The 22493-nt window shown below is 51.3% G+C and overlaps 6 protein-coding genes across 6 annotated transcripts; 2 read left to right on the top strand and 4 right to left on the bottom strand.

Annotated features, from left to right (window-relative positions):
• Nucleotides 1–193: 193 nt before the first annotated feature.
• On the top strand, nucleotides 194–5188 carry LOC6503781 (fibroblast growth factor receptor 3). The gene is made up of 9 exons (XM_044716793.1): nucleotides 194–487; nucleotides 827–1072; nucleotides 1132–1571; nucleotides 1838–2073; nucleotides 2132–2215; nucleotides 2356–2802; nucleotides 2856–3033; nucleotides 3100–3236; nucleotides 3290–5188. The coding sequence occupies exons 4-9, from the start codon at nucleotides 2016–2018 to the stop codon at nucleotides 3442–3444; spliced, it is 1059 nt and encodes a 352-aa protein (XP_044572728.1). The 5' UTR covers nucleotides 194–487; nucleotides 827–1072; nucleotides 1132–1571; nucleotides 1838–2015; the 3' UTR covers nucleotides 3445–5188.
• A 44-nt stretch (nucleotides 5189–5232) lies between these two features.
• On the bottom strand, nucleotides 5233–7013 carry LOC6503873 (bystin). Its single transcript, XM_001963720.4, has 5 exons — nucleotides 6798–7013; nucleotides 6617–6734; nucleotides 5761–6556; nucleotides 5583–5702; nucleotides 5233–5517 (listed from the first exon to the last, which is right to left on the bottom strand). Exons 1-5 carry the CDS (start codon nucleotides 6924–6926, stop codon nucleotides 5367–5369), a joined length of 1314 nt encoding a protein of 437 aa, XP_001963756.1. The 5' UTR covers nucleotides 6927–7013; the 3' UTR covers nucleotides 5233–5366.
• Nucleotides 7014–7281: 268 nt separating this feature from the next.
• On the top strand, nucleotides 7282–8562 carry LOC6503782 (40S ribosomal protein S6). Its single transcript, XM_001963719.4, has 3 exons — nucleotides 7282–7400; nucleotides 7629–7833; nucleotides 7892–8562. Exons 1-3 carry the CDS (start codon nucleotides 7395–7397, stop codon nucleotides 8425–8427), a joined length of 747 nt encoding a protein of 248 aa, XP_001963755.1. The 5' UTR covers nucleotides 7282–7394; the 3' UTR covers nucleotides 8428–8562.
• A 2413-nt stretch (nucleotides 8563–10975) lies between these two features.
• LOC6503872 (general vesicular transport factor p115) lies at nucleotides 10976–13718 on the bottom strand. The gene has a single exon (XM_001963718.4). It carries the CDS (start codon nucleotides 13603–13605, stop codon nucleotides 11113–11115), a length of 2493 nt encoding a protein of 830 aa, XP_001963754.1. The 5' UTR covers nucleotides 13606–13718; the 3' UTR covers nucleotides 10976–11112.
• Nucleotides 13719–13952: 234 nt separating this feature from the next.
• LOC6503871 lies at nucleotides 13953–17306 on the bottom strand. Its single transcript, XM_032452728.2, has 3 exons — nucleotides 16938–17306; nucleotides 14640–16877; nucleotides 13953–14582 (listed from the first exon to the last, which is right to left on the bottom strand). Exons 1-3 carry the CDS (start codon nucleotides 17053–17055, stop codon nucleotides 14089–14091), a joined length of 2850 nt encoding a protein of 949 aa, XP_032308619.1. The 5' UTR covers nucleotides 17056–17306; the 3' UTR covers nucleotides 13953–14088.
• Nucleotides 17307–18349: 1043 nt separating this feature from the next.
• On the bottom strand, nucleotides 18350–21587 carry LOC116655189. The gene is made up of 3 exons (XM_032452729.2): nucleotides 21300–21587; nucleotides 19025–21238; nucleotides 18350–18967 (listed from the first exon to the last, which is right to left on the bottom strand). The coding sequence occupies exons 1-3, from the start codon at nucleotides 21415–21417 to the stop codon at nucleotides 18486–18488; spliced, it is 2814 nt and encodes a 937-aa protein (XP_032308620.1). The 5' UTR covers nucleotides 21418–21587; the 3' UTR covers nucleotides 18350–18485.
• Nucleotides 21588–22493: the final 906 nt, after the last annotated feature.

Raw genomic sequence — 22493 nt, 5'->3', positions numbered from 1 at the left:
GTGTACAGTCCGGGGGTGTGTGAGTGTTGGTGAGCACGGCCCACTTATGTCACCCCGCTCTCTCAATCCTCGTCGCCCGATTTTTCCCTTATATATGTATGTATGTATATCCCCACTGTATCACACCACCGAAGGCGGAGAGAGATAGGGGCGGCTGGGCACAGTACTCCGTAAAATTATTTCACACAAGAACCGTTATGGGGGGGCCTGGGATTGAGAGCCAAGAATCCGGGCGCTGCGTGGATACGTGTGGCAGGCAGTGTGAATTCTATGCTCTCATACGCGCTGGGAGAGCCTCCACCGAATTATAACGGCACATGCGCAGGAAGCATGAATAATGTGCGATAAGAAATTTTAATTGGAACTATTAACAATCTTAAATGATTCTTCTGAGTTTCTATGAGTTTGACCGGAAAATGGCCGCCTGCTGGATTAACGGTTGTTTGTGGCGTCAATGGAATTAGTCTGGCCGTGCAACAATTTAAATGTACATACTAGGTTAAATTAATTTTTATTGAAAACTTGTTCATTTAACAATTCATTTAGATTTAATTAATAGAAGTTGGGTAATTGTTTTATTTAATTTGGGTTAAACGCTAAGATAAGTTATGAATACCTATATTTATAATATTAAAATATCCCTTCTCATTTATAACTATTCAAATAATTTAAATTCAAAAAACCCGGCAACATTTTCTTAGCCGATATATCGATAGTTCTAATTGTAATTGTTTTGAAATACGGTCGCACTAGAGCGGGCCAAGCTTATTTTTCCAAATGTTTTGGCTGAAATATATAAATAATTCTATATTTATTAATTTTGAAGCATTCTACAAGGAGAACTGATCAATATATTGCTAGAACAGTCAGGAGAATGCAGCAATTCGCCAAACAGTCACCCAGTGATCGCTGCTGAATGGAGGCTCTTATCGCGCCATATTTTCTAACGGGACTTTCAAAGAAGTCTCAAATGGGGCTCCCGTGGACAATGCATGGATAATGGAATAATATTACTTCTGATCCACTATGATTGTTTTTCACTGGGATCATTTCTTTATTTTGCTTTTCTGAGGTTAGTTTAATTATTACCTTTTACTACTGTTTTTTTATTTTTTTAATTTATTTTTTCAGTTTAATTTAAAAAGTGGCGCTTTTAAGGACAACGATTAATATCGCCTACCAGCTCTTAAATTTCAAACAAGGAAACTTTTGAAACCAACATAATTTAAGTTCTGTTTTGATCTCTCCTTTCGCTGTTTACCATTCCGTTGGTTAAAAAATAAATTAATTATCTCCAATTAACTGAAGATTCAAAAATTGCGACGCAGGGATGAACGGCTCACGCCGAGAGAGATGCTGGCACTCCGGAGCGGAATCAGTGCCGCAGTAATTGTGGGTGAGGGAACAACAACGTCTACGGCCCGGCATTGTCTTTGGGAGGCCGCAACTCCATCCAGAGACTCCATCACCACAGCCATCCTTTCTGGATTGATCTTCAAGGAGAGCCGAAAACGGGATTATCAGTTTTCTGGACAGTTTTTGAGGATATAACGCATTTTGTGTCGCAATTAGTAAGTGTCGGCCGTGGTTTATGGCCCATTGCGTGGTGCGAAAAGTGGGAGTTGTGGGTGGCTAGGTCGGGGACTGGTGTCTGGTAGCTGGATGCTGGCCATGCGCAGAGAATGCCCTGACCTACATTCTCGCTTATTGGCCGTCCAATGGGGCAGCCTGGGCCAGGAGCAGCAGTTGCAAAATAATATAAATACACACGCAACACGAGCCAGTTAATAAAAGCATCTCGTCCTTTCCCCATTTTCTCTCGTCTGAAAAAATAAAGAAATAGAGGCGATTGCAGAAAAAGAAAAACAATTGGAGGCAAACAACTGGCTGCAAATGTGATTGCCAGGGAAAACAGAGCTTACAATATGTCCAGAAAGTGCTCGAAGCCCAATCGATAAGAAGTGAAACCTTAGTCGCAGCTATATCCGGACGTTTCGGAATGCAGTGGGACGCTGATGCAGTTGGATCGATATAGAACAGATTACAGGCGCGTGTCTATGTGCATATCCTGCGGTGAGTGGCGCCACAGGACCTGAACGAACGAATTCCTTCATGTTCCTACGCTTTTCAGTGATGAGATCGAGACTATTTTGGATACTGGCTATTATATACTCCTCACTCCATCACATCGGCTCGGGCTCCACGTCGACAACATGTGAGTTTCACAAGCCTTCTATAATCTCCAAATACACACACACTCTGTGTCTACCCAAGAGTGACTATTAACTTAACTTAACTTAACTTAACTAATATTTTATTACACTATTTTATTATTATTTTATTCCACTTCCGAAGTAAAACGACCGCGAGCTGGCGACCCGTTCGACACATTCCCCAAGAACTTCTGGCAGGAGTTCTCCTCACCGTTCACCGACACGCCCGAGGATGAGGAGCTGGAGGTCACCGAAACGACCACCCACGAGCCGTTTCCGTTCTTCGCCGATCCGTACACCACGCTGAACATCAGCACCCAGCTGTCCTCGAACGTGTACCTCCACTGCCGGGTGAACGATCTGCAGGGCAAGACCGTCTCCTGGATGCGGAGGCGCGGCGAGGACCTCACCCTGATCACCTTTGGCCAGCACACGTACAGCGGCGATTCGCGCTACTCCCTGGAGTTCGAGGAGCCCAATGACTGGAAGCTACTGATCCAGTTCGCCAACGAGCGGGACGAGGGCCCCTACGAGTGCCAGGTGTCCTCGCATCCGCCGCTCGTCCTGCTCGTCTACCTGACGATAATTGGTGGGACTAAGTGATCCATACTCCTGGCCCTCACTAACTCTCGTTGCTTGCAGTTCCTCACGTGGAAATCCTCGACGAGCGGGGCTCGGCCACGCCGGAAAAGTACTACAAGGCTGGCAGCACCATCGAGCTGCAGTGCGTCATTTCGAAGATTCCACACCCCTCTTCCTACATAACCTGGCGTCACGGGCCGCGCCTGCTGAACTACGACACCAGCCGCGGGGGAATCAGGTGGGCCTGCCGCTCCAGCAGCTTGAACTTTCCCTGACCCACCTCTGCTATCTCTGCTATTTTCAGCGTGAAGACGGACATGTTGCCTGGACGAGCACTGAGTCGCCTGTACATTGCCAACGCCAATCGCCAGGACACTGGGAACTACACCTGCATGCTGGGCAACGAGATTACCGAGACGGTGATGGTCCACGTTTTGAATGGTGAGTATCCTTGTCGTCCGAGCTGTTCCAGTGACACCATCGCTCTGTTCCAGGTGAGGAGCCAGCGGCGATGCAGCACGCGAACGGGAGCCGCATCAGGGCCAGCATCCCCATACCCACGATGGTTGTGTTTTTAGTAGGATACATGTCCAGGCTCGTTTCCGGACTATCCGGAAGCGGGATGGCCGGGTCTTGGGGGTTGCGATGACGATAGAGTGGGATCGCGGCTCGCGGCTGGCGGAAAATGCAAATACACCAAAGTATCTTGTCCAGGATTGCATTTTCGACTTTTACTCTAATCATGGGTTGTTTAACATACGATAAATAGCATAAACTGAATACTAAGCTTAAGTCAAGTATATTTAAACCAGAGAAATCGAAGATCTAACACACAGCCAAAGGAAAGGAAAGGAAAATCAAACCAGAAGTTCTATCTCGCAACCGAATAGTATATATGTACTATTATATAGATGAGAATTGATTTTGCAGTTTTCGGTTATAGAGCTAGAGATCGAACAGAACAAGGCATTATTATAATTAATTAATTAATGTAACATCGTAATCGAATCGAAATTTGTATTGCAATGGCCGTGTTTATGTTGGCTGCATATTGATCCTGTAGAGACCGCACCTGAGAGGCGTCCGTTTAGCTCTTTGTTAGCCCCATGCCTAGTCCCTTATGTATTTGTCGCTTGAAACGCCCCATTATTACGCCCCGATATTATATATTACGAAAGATATATTATGTATACACTTCCGAACCAAGGCCTTGTTAAACGAAAGACACAAATGGTTGTAGCTTCTTGAAATCAAACAGCATATCAGTTGGGATCACTCTAATTGTAATCGAGCGGCTCCGGTCGCAGTTGTAGCTTCATTAGCCTGGGTTCGTTCTGTTCCTTGTTATCCCCGGTCTGTTGTCTGTTGTTGATTAGTGTTTGTTTCGTTTGTGATTGTAGCCAAGCCAGAAGCTAACGTAGTTGAGGAGTTTTGAAGACGAGAACGAGAACGAGGTGGAGGGAAACCCAAGGAACCATAGAAAATGTTTAACGTTAACATAACTGTGCCATTCAAAATGGATACATATCGTTTAATTGTTGTTAATTCGGTTGCGGAACCAAAGACCATTCAAGGGCCTCAAGAGAACGATAACATTTACACTCTATATTTGTTATGGTATCCTTTTTTGGAGTCACCTGGACAGCAGCTACCACTCGGACCAAGGGTAAAGGGAGGTGGATTGATTTATGGATATACATATGTATGTATGTCCCCAGGTCCCAAGCCAAGAGCAGTAACACGTAATTCTATTAAATAAAAAAATATACAAAAATCGAAAACTACAAGGAGCAAGTGAGTGAGTCTCTCCCGCTCTTCTCGACATGGGCGCGCGGTGAGGAAACTATGATTTCTGTCCATGCCTACTGTTTGCTTATCGAAGGCTTTTGAATCCTAGCTTTGTCCCTGAATCGTTACAGTCATCTTGCTTTAAGATCGGTTCGAAACACACACTTTCTCTTTGGAAACAAAAGCTCGGCTTGAAAAATACGAAAAACAAAAATACTTATAGACCTCGAGGCCAAAAGCACTTGGGTAAACTAATTTCAATGGTCCAGTGTAGTTATTGTAAATTATTCAAATTGATCCCGACCCAAATCAGTCCCAGATCTGATCCCTGGAGTATGCCATTATATGAGAATCGAAAACAAAACAAAACAAAACACAATGTTGGAGTGAGATAATGAAACAATACTTAGAGACTAAATAAAAGTGACGAAACGAAACTTTTAGAAACATTTTGGTTACACATAATTGTACTTAATAATTATTACAATTAAAATTGAGATTATAAAATCAACAAACATACTGTATAATGTCGGCGTCCTCTGTCAATAACCAGAACCGCGAAAAACCAAAAACAAAAAAAAAATTGTATAAAACGACACACACAAGACACACTTGTTTTTTTCTATTAAAAATTTCAAAATCCATCAAATGCCATTGCTTTTATACAAGTCGCTGACTTTGAAAAGGGGTATATTTGTATATACATATTAACAGATAAAGACTAAGCGTGGGTTTAAAAAATAAAACTTAAACTATCCTAGGAAGTGGCCCTCCTACCCCTACTCAGCCCTCGTACTCCACATCCGCGTCGGTGTACATCTTCGTTGGCTGCCCGGCCAGGCCGTTGTCGGTCTCCATCATCTCCACATCCCGGCATGTGGCCGCTTGGAGCTCCCGGCGCACGTCGGGCGTGATCTTGAAGTGTGACTTCTTCCTGCAATCCAAGGGAAAGTTAGCAATTAGTACGGAATAGACACATCCCTTTTGTAAAAAACTTACTTGAGGAGCTGCAGCAGGGCGTCGCGCTGCTCAGAGGATATGTCGTTCTTGTAGCGCTGGGCGAACGTGAGGAGGCTCTGGTGCCATAGCACGGGCAGCTCCCGCTTGTCGTTCTCGAATCTGAAAGGAAATCCATCAATCACAAGCCTCTGGACTGCACATGGACTGCAAAACTCACCTCAGGAAGTGAAAGACTGCCGCATCCACGACACGGTAGGGTAGGGCGTAGCGCTTGTCCAGGAAGTAGCGAATGAAAATCGAGTTGGCGCCGGAGTAGTTCATCTCGCAGATCTTCAGCAGGCAGGCGGAGGAGTGCAGGACGGGAATAGAGCTGCGGGCCACCACGCTGCCGAAGATGATGGCCTCGCGGAGCGTACAGTCGCCGCCTTCCAGGAGCGGCAGGATGATGCCCTTCATAAAGGCGGCCGGCTTGAACAGGGCGCGCTTCAGTGCGTTATAGAGATGCATGTTGAGCTTCTTGTACTCGCAGAGATCGTCGCGCACGCGAGGCAGCAGCACCAGGTTGTAGAATCGCTGGGCCATGGCCTGGGACAGCACCGAGCAGAAAATGCGGGTGCCCTGGAACATGGCGGCGGCGCTCCAGTTGTGCGGCTCTGTGATGAAGAGGATTTGCTCCCAGTTGCGCAGCTTTGGGATGATCTTGAAGGCCTTTGGAATCTTGCCGCTGCGGTAGCGCTTCAGAACGTCGCGCACGCCCTCGTACATCTCCTTGACCTTGGGATCGATATCTTCGATCTTCAGCGAGCCCTCGTCGGAGATCTTTGTGTGTATGTCGGCCTCCTTCTCCTGGATCTTCTGCATGATTATCTTGGAGAGGTGGAGCGTGCGCTTGCCCTCCTGGGCCGGCTTCTGGAATCGCTCGAAAGCGGCCACATCCTCATCGTCCATGTCCAGGTCCGCCATGAAGTCTGTCTCGTTGACCTCCTCATCCTCCTTGTCTGCGGTGGGATCATCTAAGGGACCAGAGTTGACCAGTTAGTGGAACATAAAGAACACCCTGCCATTGAACTCACTCAAGTTGAAGTTGACCTTTTTGACAGTCACCAGGCTGGGGAAGTTCTCCTCGTCCAGTTCGAGCTGCTGCTGCTTGGCCGCGGCCAGGATTTTCTGGCTGCTCCGGGCATCAATGTTCTGAAAGGGGAGAGGATTAATTCGAAGGCCCTTGAGGCGTGATGGGAATCCCATATTTCCTACCGGCGACTCCTCCGCCCGCAGTTTCACTTTGTCCTTGTTCTTCGCCTTGGCCACCTTGCCATCGGTGATCTGCTTCTCCAGGTTAACATTCTTAACCGTCGCCACATTGGCTTTCTTCGGCTTGCCCATGATTTTGAATAAATTTGATCACTGCACGTGTTGGATCAGGGTATTGGAGTTGCCAGCGGATTGGGATTTAAGAAAAACAAAACATACATTTTGGGGATCTGGCAACCCCAAACAGGGTCACATTTTCGATAAATTTAAAAATGTCAAAGTTCGTGATTAATCAGATTGTAGAATATTATTTAATTTGTACAATAAACCTTTAATATTTCTTTAAGCTAAGGGCTTAAATATTTGTTTCAGTATTTCTATGTGATCATTTAAATTTTTAGCACAAGAAAGTCTGAATTTCCAACAATAATATACCGCCCGTGACACGAATACGCCTCACAGCTATCGATAACCTTTCTTTTTGGTATTTTTTAGGCACTTCTCCGGCTAAGCTGCAGCCACACAGATTTCCTTCAACGTGGTTTTTCGATTCTTTTTCGATTCTTTTTTTTTCTGCGTTGCTTGCAAACAGACGACGATATGAAGGTGTGCTAAAATTTTGTGAAAATAGCCAGATAAGGCGGCGGACGATGGGAAATATAGTGAAAAACAAATGGCCCAGGCACTGTCCTAGTGAAATAAACGATTCCCGCAACAAAACGTTCAGTGATTGGCCTAAAATCTGTGGATCACCGAATCGCCGCCGCCGGTTTCAGATATTTGTGTACATTGATATGGAGTATATGTTTAACCCGAATATGTGTGTTGTTGCAGCTCAACGTGTCCTATCCCGCTACGGGGTGCCAGAAACTGTTCGAGGTGGTGGACGAGCACAAGCTCCGCGTCTTCTACGAGAAGCGTATGGGCCAGATCGTCGAGGTCGACATCCTGGGTGATGAGTGGAAGGGCTACCAGCTGCGCATCGCCGGCGGCAACGACAAGCAGGGCTTCCCCATGAAGCAGGGTGTGCTGACCCACGGTAAGTAGAGAGGACGTACCCCCGCCAGATACCCTAATCACTGTTTGTGTGCCACCAGGTCGTGTGCGTCTGCTGCTGAAGAAGGGACACTCGTGCTACCGTCCCCGCCGTACTGGCGAGCGCAAGCGCAAGTCTGTGCGCGGATGCATCGTCGACGCCAACATGTCGGTGCTGGCTCTGGTGGTGATCAAGAAGGGAGAGCAGGACATTGCTGGACTCACCGACACCACCATCCCCCGCCGCCTGGGACCCAAGCGTGCCAGCAAGATCCGCAAGCTCTACAACCTGAGCAAGGAGGATGATGTGCGTCGCTTCGTCGTCCGCCGCCCTCTGCCCGCCAAGGACAACAAGAAGGCCACCAGCAAGGCCCCCAAGATCCAGCGCCTCATCACGCCCGTCGTCCTGCAGCGCAAGCACCGCCGCATCGCCCTGAAGAAGAAGCGCCAGCAGGCTTCCAAGGAGGCTGCCGCCGACTACGCCAAGCTGTTGGTGCAGCGCAAGAAGGAGTCGAAGGCCAAGCGCGAGGAGGCCAAGCGCCGCCGCTCCGCCTCCATCCGCGAGTCCAAGAGCTCCATCTCGAGTGACAAGAAGTAAAGGGTTCCCGCGAACCGAAGTCCCACATTCGTTGTTTAAGCAGAACACCAGATCGTAGTCCATCCCGATGCTCTACGGGAGGAGAAAAGAAATTACAAACCCATTTATGATGAATAAATGTGTGCAGAAACGGTACTCGCTTCCGGTTTATTTTATTCATTTTTTTTTCGTGTGAATCTCTGGTGAAGTGTGCTTGTTGGTTATGGCTCTGTCCGGCGCACCATGTGCTCAGGGTGCAGCCCTCTTTGGACTCTGTCGCCTGAACTGGAACCTACCTTCTGCTTCTCTGCGAGAATGGGAGTTAGGGAGTGTTGGGTCATGATTCTGCTTCTCTATATACGGCGACTTCAGTTACAAATATAGAGATATAGTTCTATAGCTTGGTGTATATATAGATTTAGTTAAAGGGGTCATATTGGATCACCTGCCTTGTGTCGGATGTGGAAAATCAATGGGTTTGACGCAAATTAATGCCAAGCGAAGCTGTTTGGAGAGTCTGTTCAGGAATCGGACTTAAATTAGACAAGATATAGACAAGCCCCAGGAGTCTTCAATTTCGGGAACCCATTGGAAAAATCAATTGATCCTAAACTTCGATCCAAGGTTTTCAATAGAGAATGGTAATCAGATGAAAACTGGAAATGGTATGATCATGGAGATGGTCCACATACGAGTAGCCCCTCTTTCAAACGGGAACCGTCGAAAATTTTTGATAAAAATCGATCCAAAAATTTGTTGTCAGGTTTTGATGCAGAATTGTGGGGAATTAAATTAAAAATCGTTTGGTGCAAACTGATCAAGAATCGGATTGAAATTGACAAAGATATGGTCATGGATATGGTCCAAATGCGAGTATCCCCACTTTTCAAGGGGTACCATCAGAAAAATTTTGAAAAAAATCGATCAAAAAATTTGTTCTCAGGTTTTGATGCAGAACTGTGGGGAATGAAAAGAGAAATCATTGGGTGAAAGCCGATTGAGAATCGGATCAAAATTGGGGAAGATATAGACATTGAAGTGGGCCACATACGAGTATCTATATTTCTGAAGGGGTACCATCAGAAATTTTCGAAAAAAATCGGGGAAAAAATATTTTCTCAGGTTTTGATGCAGAACTGTGGGGAATTGGATTAAAAATCGTTTGGCGCAAGCCGATCAAGAATCGGAAGGAAATTGACAAAGATATGGTCATGGATAGGGTCCACCATATGACCACCTTTTCAAGGGGTACCATCAGGAAATTTAAAAAAAAATCGATCAAAAAATTTGTTCTCAGATTTTGAAGCAGAACTGTAGGGAATTGGAAGAGAAATCATTGGGTGCAAGCCGATTGAGAATCGGATAGAAATTGACAAAGATATAGACATCGATTTGGGCCAAATACGGTATCCCCGTTTATAAAGGGATACCGTCATAAAAATTTTGAAAAAAATCGATCCAAAAATTTGGTGTCAGGTTTTGATGAAGAATCATGGGGAATCGAACCACAAATCGTTTGGTGCAAGCAGATCGAGAATCGGATGAAAATCGGCGGAAATATGGTCATGGATAGGGTCCAAATACGAGTATCCCCACTTTTCAAGGGGTACGTTCAAAAAATTTTGAAAAAAATCTATTCCAAAATTTTTTTTTAGTTTTTGATGCAGAATTGTAGGGAGTCGAGTAAGAAATCTTCTGGTGCAAGCCAATCGAGAATCGGATTGAAATTGGCAAAGATATAGACATCCCAGTGGGCCAAATACGGATATTCCCATTTCTGAAGGGGTATCATTAGAAAATTTTTGAAAAAAATCGATCAAAAAATTTGTTGTTAGGTTTTGACACAGAATTGTAAGGAATTGGATTAGAAATCGTTTGGTGCAAGCCGATCGAGAATCGGATATGAATTGACAAAGATATGGTCATGGATAGGGTCTAAATACGAGTATCCCCCCTTTTATTACCATCAGAGTACCATCAGAAAAATTTTGAAAAAAATCGATCAAAAAATTTGTTCTTAGATTTTGACACAGAATTGTAAGGAATTGAATTAGAAACCGTTTGGTGCAAACCGATCAAGAATCGGATTGAAATTGACAAAGATATGGTCATGGATAGGGTCTAAATACGAGTATCCCCCCTTTTAAAGGGGTACCATCAGAAAAATTTTGAAAAAAAATCGATCAATAAATTTGTTCTCAGATTTTGACACAGAATTGTAAGGAATTGAATTAGAAACCGTTTGGTGCAAACCGATCAAGAATCGGATTGAAATTGACAAAGATATAGGCATCGCTGTGGGCCAAATACGGGTATCCCCGTTTATAAAGGGGGACCGTCATAAAAATTTTGAAAAAAATCGATCCAAAAATTTGTTCTCAGGTTTTGATGCAGAATCATGGGGAATCGAACCACAAATCGTTTGGTGCAATCCGATCGAGAATCGGATGAAAATCGGCAGAGATATAAACCCGACATATAGAGGACCCGTCATATAGAGGGAGATGGATGCAGGGTGCCGTCTCTTTCTACATGGAGGAGTCGCCGCCGAGGACAGGATTCAAAGTTCTATCTAGACATACATATATTCATCGGTACGTAGTATATAAATAACAAATAGAATGTGTGTATAAGATGCTGGGAGGAGAAGATTCCTGGGCAGTCGGGCAGCTTGAAGGGGCCTGCAGATCATCCTGGAATCGGTTCTTATCTCAGAATCGATTCCTGCTCCTGGGCGTGGGAACTGGGAACTTGGTTGGGCGAGCTCTCGGTCTCGTACCGCGTCAGCTTGGCCTCCTGGTCGGCCAGCAGTTCGAGGAGGTCCTCCTGATCCTTTTGTGTGGCTGCCAGGGACTCCTGGGCTGCATCCGCCCGCTGCTTCTCCGCCGCCAGTTGCTGCCGAAGGGTTTCCAGCTCCTTCGTCAGCCGAATGTTCTCGGCGAAGTACATGTTGGCCTGGTAACGGGCCGCGTTCAGTTCCTCCTCGCTGGCCGCCGGCGGGGCCTGAACCGTCGCAGGCGCTCCACCGGCCTGGGGCTGAGCCGGCTGGCCCGCGGCGCTCAGCTGCGCCTTAAGCAGAGTGTTCTGGTCCGAGAGCTGCGCCTTCAGCGACTGCTCCTCCTGGAGCTTCTCCTTCAGCTCGCTGTTCTCCTGCTCCAGCTCCTTCGACGACTGCTGAAGCGTCTGGATCTGGGCGTCCATGCCCCGGATGATGCCCTTGTACTGGGAGACCAGGGCCGAGGCCTCCGAGCTGAGCGTCAATTCGGTCAGCTCGATGCCGTCCACGTCGAATCCGCTCACCAGCTTGGCTATCAGCGCCTCCAAGCCCTTGTACAGCTTGCAGTATTCGAAGTCGAGCAGCAGCTCTCCGGCGGACTTGGCCCGGATCTGGGCCTGCTTGCAAGCCCGGCTGTAGGCTTCGTGGCGCGACACCTCGGCCAGCTTGCTGCAGAAGCTCTCCTGGCCGATCCGCTTGATGATCAGCTGGCTGATGTCCTCGCGCTTCTGGCCGGCGAGGGAGTTGTCATTGAACTGGATGCACAAGCCCATGAGGAAGGCGCACATGCCCTGGACGAGGAATTCGCGCTCGTCGTGCTCGTTGGAGCACAGCTGGGCTGTCAGGTAGGCCATGGTTCCCTGTGTCTCCAGCAGGGCCTTGACGGCGCCCGGGCAGTGTGCCAGCCACAGGCTGAGCAGCATCAGCAGGCCCACCTTGCTCTGGAGCCGATAGCGCTCCTGCTGCATCAGATTGGTGCACTGCTCCAGCAGGGTGATGGGCTTCTGGCCTCCCGGGGTGGCCAGCAGCACGCGCAGCAGCTCCTCCTTGAGGGCCACGTTCTCCACCAGCGAGTGCATCAGGGCCACGGCCGAGAACCAATTGGCCAGGGCGTCTGTGGAGAAGAGTCCGGTGCACAGGAGCTGGCCCGTGGACAGGGCGCTCACGTCGGAGGCGCTAGAGGGCAGCAGAGTCTGTACCACGGCCCGCTGGCCATCCGAGTTCCGGAACAGGAAGCACTCGAAGCAGTACAGCACGGCACATCGTAGGGCCAGCAGTTGCTTCTCGTTGATCATGGACATCAGCAGGACGACAATGGCGGGGCGCGGGGGACTGCTTGGTGCCATCACCCGGCCGAGCTCCTCCTGGTTCTCACGGTCGCCGCGCACCACCTCGGCGACGGCGTTGATTGTCTCCGTCAGTATGTCGGCCGGCACGCCGCTGCTCATCAGGATCTCGCAGAGGGCGTGGAGCAGGCGCGACTTCTGCATCACTCGCTGGCAGGCGGCCACCACCTGCTGCTGGTTGCTGGGCGTGACCAAGGCACGGACCACCTGCAGGAGGCAGTGGAAGTTGGAGACCTTCTGGGGCGACCAGCCGGCGTCCTCTGTGTCGGGCGAGAGCTCGAACATGGGAGCCAGGCGCTGGATGTAGCTGCCCTCCTTGAAGAACTGCTGGTTGCTCGAGTTGTTCTTGAGCAGGTTGAGGAGCAGTATGAGGCAGTCCTCCACCACAATGCCGCCGTCGGAGCAGCCCTCCTCGCGCACAATCTCGAACAGTCGGTCGAAGGCGTTTTCGAAGGCCACGATCTTCTGGATGTTGGAGTTGCCCTTGGTTAGCTCGATCAGCAGAAGGAGCACGTCGTTGCGGATCACCTCGCGGCTGTCGGTGAGTAGGTCCATCAGCTTGGACACGCCCATGGGGCTGACCAGGATGAGGTCCTGCAGCTCGCGCGTCTTATTCGATATGAGCGAAGTGATCAACTGGATGGCGGCTCGACGCACCCGAAAGTCGTACTCCTCGAGGTAGCCCATGACCAGGGTCACATGCTCCGGCGTCTTGATGAACATCTCGGTAAACTGCTCGCCCACGTTGACAGACACCGTGGGGTTGTCCGCCTCCTCGTCGAACTCCTCGCTAGTCACCACATTGCAAAGAGTGTCCAAGGCATAGCTAATGATCTCCGCATCCTGGCCGTCGTTCTGGAGCACCTGCACCAGGGGCGGCATGCCCTGGGCGCCAACCTCGATGCGGTATTTGCGGGAGAGCGCCTTCAAGGCCCGACACGCGTCGCGCCGGTCCTCTAGCAGAGTGGAGGAGTAGACGCGGTCCACCAGCTTCTCCACCGTCTCGGCAGCACTCGGTTGCTGGCCCGGCTCCGTGCTGCCCAGCACCGTCTTGATGCCGCTCTTTAGGAACTCCATGCCTCCGGTTTTCGCTCAGTGTCCAGCAGCCAGTACCAGTTCCCAGGGTCTCCAGGGGCAGGGCCTGCATCCACTTCTGACACGTCAATTTATTTATTGACGATTGGTGGTGGATGTGGGGCGATAGTCCGAGGCGGCGGTTATCGATTGGCAGTTTTCCGATTTATCGAATTTGAATTTTAAAAATGATTAAATAAAATAAACCAACATAATTAACTTGGCTAAAATGTACCAATAAATTTAAAAAAATATTTTGGAAATTCTTTATTCAATATTCTTTATTGTATAGTTCCTGAGACTCATTGGCTTTGTGTAGAACTACTTAGTTAGGAGTATCTTATTAATACTTGGTTTCGGAAATAGTTTATTTCGGACTATTTGCTTGGTAATTCTTCAAAAAGCTACCAAAATCACACGTCATGTTCTCTTATAAATATTAAATACTCTGCCTGCGAGGCGAGAAGTGAGTCTTCCGTTAAATCTTTAATGAGTGGCGGCCTTCACGGCGCGCTTGGCGGCGAGGGGCTTCTGGACGCGTCCAGCGGCGATGGCACGCTGTCCTGGCTTGCTGGTGAGCATCTTCTCGGCCAGCTTTCGGGTCTCCTCGCGAATCGGATGTGGGGACAGGGCCACGATGGCCATCAGTCGTTCGACGCGGCACTGCTTCCCCTTGGGGCGACGCTGGTGGTGCTTGCGGAAGGCGACCATGTAGCGCCGGAACAGGAAACTGAAGGCCCCGAAGGCGGGGGCGCAATCGGCCTGCTCCACCAGCTTGCTTAGCTCGGACCAAATGGCCTGGTCCCTGCGGTCCTCCAGGCTGCGACGGAAGAGGGAGGTGGCCTCCTGGGCAGAGGCCTGGGTCACCAGGCCTATGAACTCCTGCGGATAGTTGGGCGACTGCACCTTCAGCTCCTTGGCCACATAGAGGTCGGAGTGGCTGAGGGTCAAGGCCATCTCAGTCACCTTCCTGCGCAAATCTGTGGGAAAGGCGATACAATGCATTGGATCTCTTCAAGAAACGGACAGACACTTACCCTCGTCGACATACAGCATCAGGGGCATGTTCAGCTTCCAATACTTCACGGCGATGCCAAGGAGCCCAACGCGCTCCGGGTCAAAGTTTGAGAGATTCCAGCGCAACTGGTCCATGCAGCGCATCATCTGGGACATGAGCCCCCAGTGGCACTGGCGCCACCCCGACATGCTGGCGTGCATCTCGGCATAGTCTCTGGCCTCGTCTAGGTCCTCGGGATTCACAGAACCGTCTAGCTCCATGATCCGGAGATGCTCGCGGCAGATCTCCCGCAGACGCCGCTCGAAGAAGTGGATCTGCATGAGCACGCCGAAGATGCACTCAAGAATAGCGTAGTTCGGTTCCGGGCCTGTTCCGAACTCGCCGAGGGCTGCGGCACAGGCGCTCAGGTACGAGTTGATGCAATGCTTCAGCTTCTCCCTGCCGTACGGGAACTCGCCGCCGTTGAGGTTCACGTAGCATTTGGAGTTAGAATCAGTTTTCAATCCGTTGAGGATCAGCAGGCGACCGTACAAGGTCAGCAAGAAGTTCTGGGCGTTGGGCTTCTGGAGCAGGCGCTCGTCCAGGATGAGGCTGCTGGCGCACTTGTCCATGTGGTGCACGGCATGGCGCGGGCAGAGCAGAGCGATGCGCCAGAAAAGCGAACCGAAGCGCTTGTGGGTCATGGCGAGGCGGGCCAGATCCAGCCAGGTCTCGACCGGCCGCTCGTAGCACAGCAGTAGGAACTCGGACATGGGGAAGGCGCCGCTCAGCTCCAGCTGGTTGAAGAAGCGGATGCGATTCTCCTGGTGGGCGCCGCCCTCGAAGTGGAAGAAGTGGGTGACATTCAGTTCGTCGCGCGTCTCGAGCAGCGAGACCTGCTCCTCCGGGGTGCATGCGTTGTAGATCGGGCGCAGAACAAGGCCGATGAGCTGGTCGTATTCCTCCTCGTCGTCGTCGTCGTCGTCGTCCGAAACAGTTTCCGAGAGATCGAAGATGTAGGGTTTCTCGTCAGAGCTGTTCATGATCTGCGCCAACCGCTCCCTCTTCTCCGCCTGCCTGGCCAGCACGACCTGCCCGAGATACTCGATTATGATGCGACCGTGCTCCACGGTCAACAGCTCCAAGTGGCCGCGCATGGTGGCCACGCACTCATCGTTGCCAAAGGCGATGGATCGGCTGAAGAGCTCAGTTAGTCCGACCACCTTTTCCTCCTCTGTCGGCTCTGCCTCTCCTTCGCCATCCAGATAATTGAGCAGCTCGCCGATACTCACTTCGGTAAGGCGCTGCTCCAGGGTCTTGGCGCTCTCGGCAAAAGGCTTGAGTTGTGCGCAAATGGAGTGTCTGGCCAGCTCGGCGTTCTCTGGCTTCTCCAGCTCACCGAGCAACTGCCTGGATAGGCTGCACACGTGCTCCTGGTAGTTGTACAGCAGTCGCGGCGACTTCAGCTCCACCCAGTCCATGTAGCTGTTGACGGTCACCAAATACAGAACGCGCTGGAGGGCGTCCAACACGACATTGGCAAAGCGGCGCAGATCCGGCCTCGGATCCGGTTCATAGGAGTCGGAGAGATCGTTGCCCAGCTGGCTGTAAACTGCGAAGTACGATGGCTTCGGGCGCCCCACAACCTTCTCATCGAGGGCCCTTAGAACGATTCCGATCATCTGGGTCATGGCCTCTGCCAGGTAGGCCTTGCGGTAGGTCGGGTGCAGCACACGCAACTCTCCCTCTTGGACCACCAAGTGGCGCTGCAGCATGCTCGAGATGAACGGGATCAGCACGTCGTTGGCCTCCGCGATGTTGCGCAAGACGATGGCGTCGCCGGCGGCGCGCAGACAGGACCAGAGACGAGCAATGACGTCGGAGCGGTCTTTGTAGATCTTCGTCATAATCTGGTTGACGGTCTCGAAGTACTGTTGGGTGAGCCAGCGGGGGCCGCAGGCAAGGAACTCCTCGAGTGCGTCCGACATGGCGCAGCGCAGGTATATGGCTACGGTGATGAACTGGGGCACCAGCGGAAGCTGGTTCAGCAGATGAGCGCACTGCGGGCCCCATTTAGCGTCCGGTGACGGAAACTCTGTGGCGGAGTTGACCAGGAGGAAGGCGAACAGCCCGCGGAAGTGGTTCTTGGCTTCCGGGCCCACACACTCCGTGACCAAGTCAAGACCAAGAGTCGGGTGTGCGTGCTGGACGATAAGATCATGTTCAATCAGGGGCAATAGCACTCGGCAGCAAACTTCCATGATATGATTCTCGTTTCCTGCGGAGTTGCCATTTTGAGTTACCAACAACAACAAAATTCGGCGAAAAGTCCACTTACCGCTGAAATACATTATGGAACGTAGGTTCTTTACGTTCTCGGAATAACTCTTCAGCTGTGCCTTCACATCGACAAACAGCTGGCAATTGTCCAGGGGATGCAGCTTCTCAACTACCATCCTGACTGCCTGTGATTTTTACTGTCTTCGATTCAGATATCCTTTAGCGCCGTTCGAACTAAAAAGAACTTGAATTCGCTAGAGCTTATCTAGGGGTGGGATTTGGCCGATAAAAATCGCACTATCGATAACTGCAGACCCAACACGGAGAACGCACGATTAAATTGAAAATTTTTAAGTTAAACCAAACAATTTGCTTTTGCTTTTTACTTTTTTAATGGAAAAGCTTTACATAGCTCTGATCTCTACAGATGTCCAGATGCGACTGATGAAATGGATGGAAGTGCTTCCCGACAGGTTTTTGAATGAAAGTGAGGGGCTTCTATGTTTTAAAAAATGTACTTATGTTCATGTTCAGGTTCAGTTTTTCTATAAAAAGCCACATTTTAGATTTTAGAAGTAGTGGAATTTGTATATCCAAGTTTGAAATATTATGAATAAGGCTAAGTGGAAAGCTTTATATTAGGGGCGGGAAATTCAAATGACGACACCTTTCCCGCCAAACGCCGGCGCCAGCTGGTATGAGCTTATTGGCGCGAAGGTAAAAGCGGGTGCGGGCGGGCAATCAGCTGACGGACCATCGATTTGTGGGAGGCGGGCGCGGCGATAGATGGCGACTCACAGATAGCGGGCGAAGCGAAAACCAAAGCGCACCCAAAAAAGCTAGCGACCCGTGGAAAAAAAGCGGAAATCCCGGGAGCCTCCTAAACTAGAACAAGACCATGCAAAAGTCCACCTACTAGTGAACACTTTGCGAACGAGAGCGAGCGGACAGGAGCGGCAAGGACGGCAGCGGCGGCAGACGGGCGTCAAAAATGGAGCTTCGCGATTTGCGTGCTGGCGGTAGCGACGGCGGGCCAGGTGGAGGAGGCGGTGGAGGAGGAGGGGCTGGCGCAGCAGCAGGTGCAGCCGGAGGAGCAGGTGCACCAGAGTTCGGCGGCATCTGCATCGGCGGCACTGGCGGCGGCCAGAGGCTGCCCACCAAGGCGGACCTGTTCATCGAGCAGCTGAACGCCACCAACGCCAAGAAGGTGGCCCTGCTCCTTGTCCTCGGATTCATTGTGTACCACGGCCTGCTCAACTGGAACTACGGTGGGTATTGCTTCTCTCCCCCCTGGGAGCTGGGAGCTGAGAGCTAACCTCTAAGAAATTAAGGGCGCATAATGACCTTCGAGCGCGGCCGCGGAGGCCCGGCCGGGACCGTTACGTTCCACGGTGATTCCTCTTTCGCACTTTTTCTGAGACTCATTGGCTTTTGTGTAGAACTATTTAGTTAGGAGTATCATATTAATACTTGGTTTCGGAAATAGTTTATTTCGGACTATTTGCTTGGTAATTCTTCAAAAAGCTACCAAAATCACACGTCATGTTCTCTTATAAATATTAAATACTCTGCCTGCGAGGCGAGAAGTGAGTCTTCCGTTAAATCTTTAATGAGTGGCGGCCTTGGCGACGAGGGGCTTCTGGACGCGTTCAGCGGCGATGGCACGCTGTCCTGGCTGGCTGGTGAGCATCTTCTCGGCCAGCTTTCGGGTCTCCTCGCGAATCGGATGCGGGGACAGGGCCACGATGGCCATCAGTCGTTCGACGCGGCACTGCTTCCCCTTGGGGCGACGCTGGTGGTGCTTGCGGAAGGCGACCATGTAGCGGCGGAACAGGAAACTGAAGGCCCCGAAGGCGGGGGCGCAATCGGCCTGCTCCACCAGCTTGCTTAGCTCGGACCAAATGGCCTGGTCCCTGCGGTCCTCCAGGCTGCGACGGAAGAGGGAGGTGGCCTCCTGGGCAGAGGCCTGGGTCACCAGGCCTATGAACTCCTGCGGATAGTTGGGCGACTGCACCTTCAGCTCCTTGGCCACATAGAGGTCGGAGTGGCTGAGGGTCAAGGCCATCTCAGTCACCTTCCTGCGCAAATCTGTGGGAAAGGCGATACAATGAATTGGATTTCTTCAAGAAACGGACAGACACTTACCCTCGTCGACATACAGCATCAGGGGCATGTTCAGCTTCCAATACTTCACGGCGATGCAAAGGAGCCCAACGCGCTCCGGGTCAAAGTTTGAGAGATTCCAGCGCAACTGGTCCATGCAGCGCATCATCTGGGACATGAGCCCCCAGTGGCACTGGCGCCACCCCGACATGCTGGCGTGCATCTCGGCATAGTCTCTGGCCTCGTCTAGGTCCTCGGGATTCACAGAACCGTCTAGCTCCATGATCCGGAGCTGCTCGCGGCAGATCTCCCGCAGACGCCGCTCGAAGAAGTGGATCTGCATGAGCACGCCGAAGATGCACTCAAGAATAGCGTAGTTCGGTTCCGGGCCTGTTCCGAACTCGCCGAGGGCTGCGGCACAGGCGCTCAGGTACGAGTTGATGCAATGCTTCAGCTTCTCCCTGCCGTACGGGAACTCGCCGCCGTTGAGGTTCACGTAGCATTTGGAGTTAGAATCAGTTTTCAATCCGTTGAGGATCAGCAGGCGACCGTACAAGGTCAGCAAGAAGTTCTGGGCGTTGGGCTTCTGGAGCAGGCGCTCGTCCAGGATGAGGCTGCTGGCGCACTTGTCCATGTGGTGCACGGCATGGCGCGGGCAGAGCAGAGCGATGCGCCAGAAAAGCGAACCGAAGCGCTTGTGGGTCATGGCGAGGCGGGCCAGATCCAGCCAGGTCTCGACCGGCCGCTCGTAGCACAGCAGTAGGAACTCGGACATGGGGAAGGCGCCGCTCAGCTCCAGCTGGTTGAAGAAGCGGATGCGATTCTCCTGGTGGGCGCCGCCCTCGAAGTGGAAGAAGTGGGTGACATTCAGTTCGTCGCGCGTCTCGAGCAGCGAGACCTGCTCCTCCGGGGTGCATGCGTTGTAGATCGGGCGCAGAACAAGGCCGATGAGCTGGTCGTATTCCTCCTCGTCGTCGTCGTCGTCGTCGTCCGAAACAGTTTCCGAGAGATCGAAGATGTAGGGTTTCTCGTCAGAGCTGTTCATGATCTGCGCCAACCGCTCCCTCTTCTCCGCCTGCCTGGCCAGCACGACCTGCCCGAGATACTCGATTATGATGCGACCGTGCTCCACGGTCAACAGCTCCAAGTGGCCGCGCATGGTGGCCACGCACTCATCGTTGCCAAAGGCGATGGATCGGCTGAAGAGCTCAGATAGTCCGACCACCTTTTCCTCCTCTGACGGCTCTGCCTCTCCTTTGCCATCCAGATAGTTGAGCAGCTCGCCGATACTCGCGGTAAGGGGCTGCTCCAGGGTGGCGATCTCGGCAAAGGGCTTGAGTTGTCCGCAAACGAAGTGCCTGGCCAGCTCGGCGTTCTCCGGCTTCTCCAGCTCACCGAGCAACTCCTTGGATAGGCTGCACACGTGCTCCTGGCGCGGCGACCCAGACTCCACCCAGTCCAAGTAGTTGATGACGGGCACCAAATACAGAACGCGCTGGAGGGCGTCCAACACGACTTTGGCAAAGCGGCGCAGATCCGGCCTCGGATCCGGTTGATAGGAGTCGGAGAGATCGTTGCCCAGCTGGCTGTAGAATGCAAAGTACGACGGCTTCGGGCGCCCCACGACCTTCTCATCGAGGGCCCTTAGAACGACACCGATCATCTGGGTCATGGCCTCTGCCAGGTAGGCCTTGCGGTAGGTCGGGTGCAGCTCACAAAACTCCTCCTCTTCGAACACCAAGTGGCGCTTCAGCATGCTCGAGATGAACGGGATCAGCACGTCGTTGGCCTCCGCGATGTTGCGGAAGACGATGGCGTCGCCGGCGGCGCGCAGACAGGACCAGAGACGAGTAATGACGTCGGAGTGTTTGTAGTAGATCTCCGTCATAACCTGGTCGACGGTCTCGAAGTACTGTTGGGTGAGCCAGCGGGGGCCGCAAGCAAGGAACTCCTCGAGGACGTCCGACATGGCGCAGCGCAGGTATATGGCTACGGTGAGGCACTGGGGCAACATCGGAAGCTGTTTCAGATGAGCGCACTGCGGGCCCCATTTAGGTGACCGAAACCATTTAGGTGAGGCGGAGTTGACCAGGAGGAAGGCGAACAGCCCGCGGAAGTGGTTCTTGGCTTCCGGGCCCACACACTCCGCGACCAAGAAAAGACCACCAGTCGGGGGTTTGTGCAGGACGATAAGATCATGTTCAATCAGGGGCATTTGCACTTGGCAGCAAACTCCCATGGTATGCATGTCTTTTTCTGCGGAGTTTCCCATTTTGAGTTACCAACGACAACAAAATTCGGTGAAAAGCCGACTTACCGCTGATATACGGTATTAAACTTAGGTTCTTTACTTTCATGGAATAATTATTCAGCTTTTCCTTCACATCGGCAAACAGCTGGCAATCGTCCAGGGGATGCAGCTTGTCAACTACCATCCTGACTGCCTGTGATTTTTACTGTCTTCGATTCAGATATCCTTTAGCGCCGTTCGAACTAAAAAGAACTTGAATTCGCTAGAGCTTATCTAGGGGTGGGATTTGGCCGATAAAAATCGCACTATCGATAACTGCAGACCCAACACGGAGAACGCACGATTAAATTGAAAATTTTTAAGTTAAACCAAACAATTTGCTTTTGCTTTTTACTTTTTTAATGGAAAAGCTTTACATAGCTCTGATCTCTACAGATGTCCAGATGCGACTGATGAAATGGATGGAAGTGCTTCCCTACAGGTTTTTGAATGAAAGTGAGGGGCTTCTATGTTTTAAAAAATGTACTTATGTTCATGTTCAGGTTCAGTTTTTCTATAAAAAGCCACATTTTAGATTTTAGAAGTAGTGGAATTTGTATATCCAAGTTTGAAATATTATGAATAAGGCTAAGTGGAAAGCTTTATATTAGGGGCGGGAAATTCAAATGACGACACCTTTCCCGCCAAACGCCGGCGCCAGCTGGTATGAGCTTATTGGCGCGAAGGTAAAAGCGGGTGCGGGCGGGCAATCAGCTGACGGACCATCGATTTGTGGGAGGCGGGCGCGGCGATAGATGGCGACTCACAGATAGCGGGCGAAGCGAAAACCAAAGCGCACCCAAAAAAGCTAGCGACCCGTGGAAAAAAAGCGGAAATCCCGGGAGCCTCCTAAACTAGAACAAGACCATGCAAAAGTCCACCTACTAGTGAACACTTTGCGAACGAGAGCGAGCGGACAGGAGCGGCAAGGACGGCAGCGGCGGCAGACGGGCGTCAAAAATGGAGCTTCGCGATTTGCGTGCTGGCGGTAGCGACGGCGGGCCAGGTGGAGGAGGCGGTGGAGGAGGAGGGGCTGGCGCAGCAGCAGGTGCAGCCGGAGGAGCAGGTGCACCAGAGTTCGGCGGCATCTGCATCGGCGGCACTGGCGGCGGCCAGAGGCTGCCCACCAAGGCGGACCTGTTCATCGAGCAGCTGAACGCCACCAACGCCAAGAAGGTGGCCCTGCTCCTTGTCCTCGGATTCATTGTGTACCACGGCCTG

This window comes from Drosophila ananassae, chromosome XL, assembly GCF_017639315.1.
Source record: "Drosophila ananassae strain 14024-0371.13 chromosome XL, ASM1763931v2, whole genome shotgun sequence".
Classification (NCBI taxonomy): Eukaryota; Metazoa; Arthropoda; class Insecta; order Diptera; family Drosophilidae; genus Drosophila; species Drosophila ananassae.
Note: the sequence above shows the minus strand (reverse complement) of the source record. Positions and strands in the feature narration are given on the sequence as shown.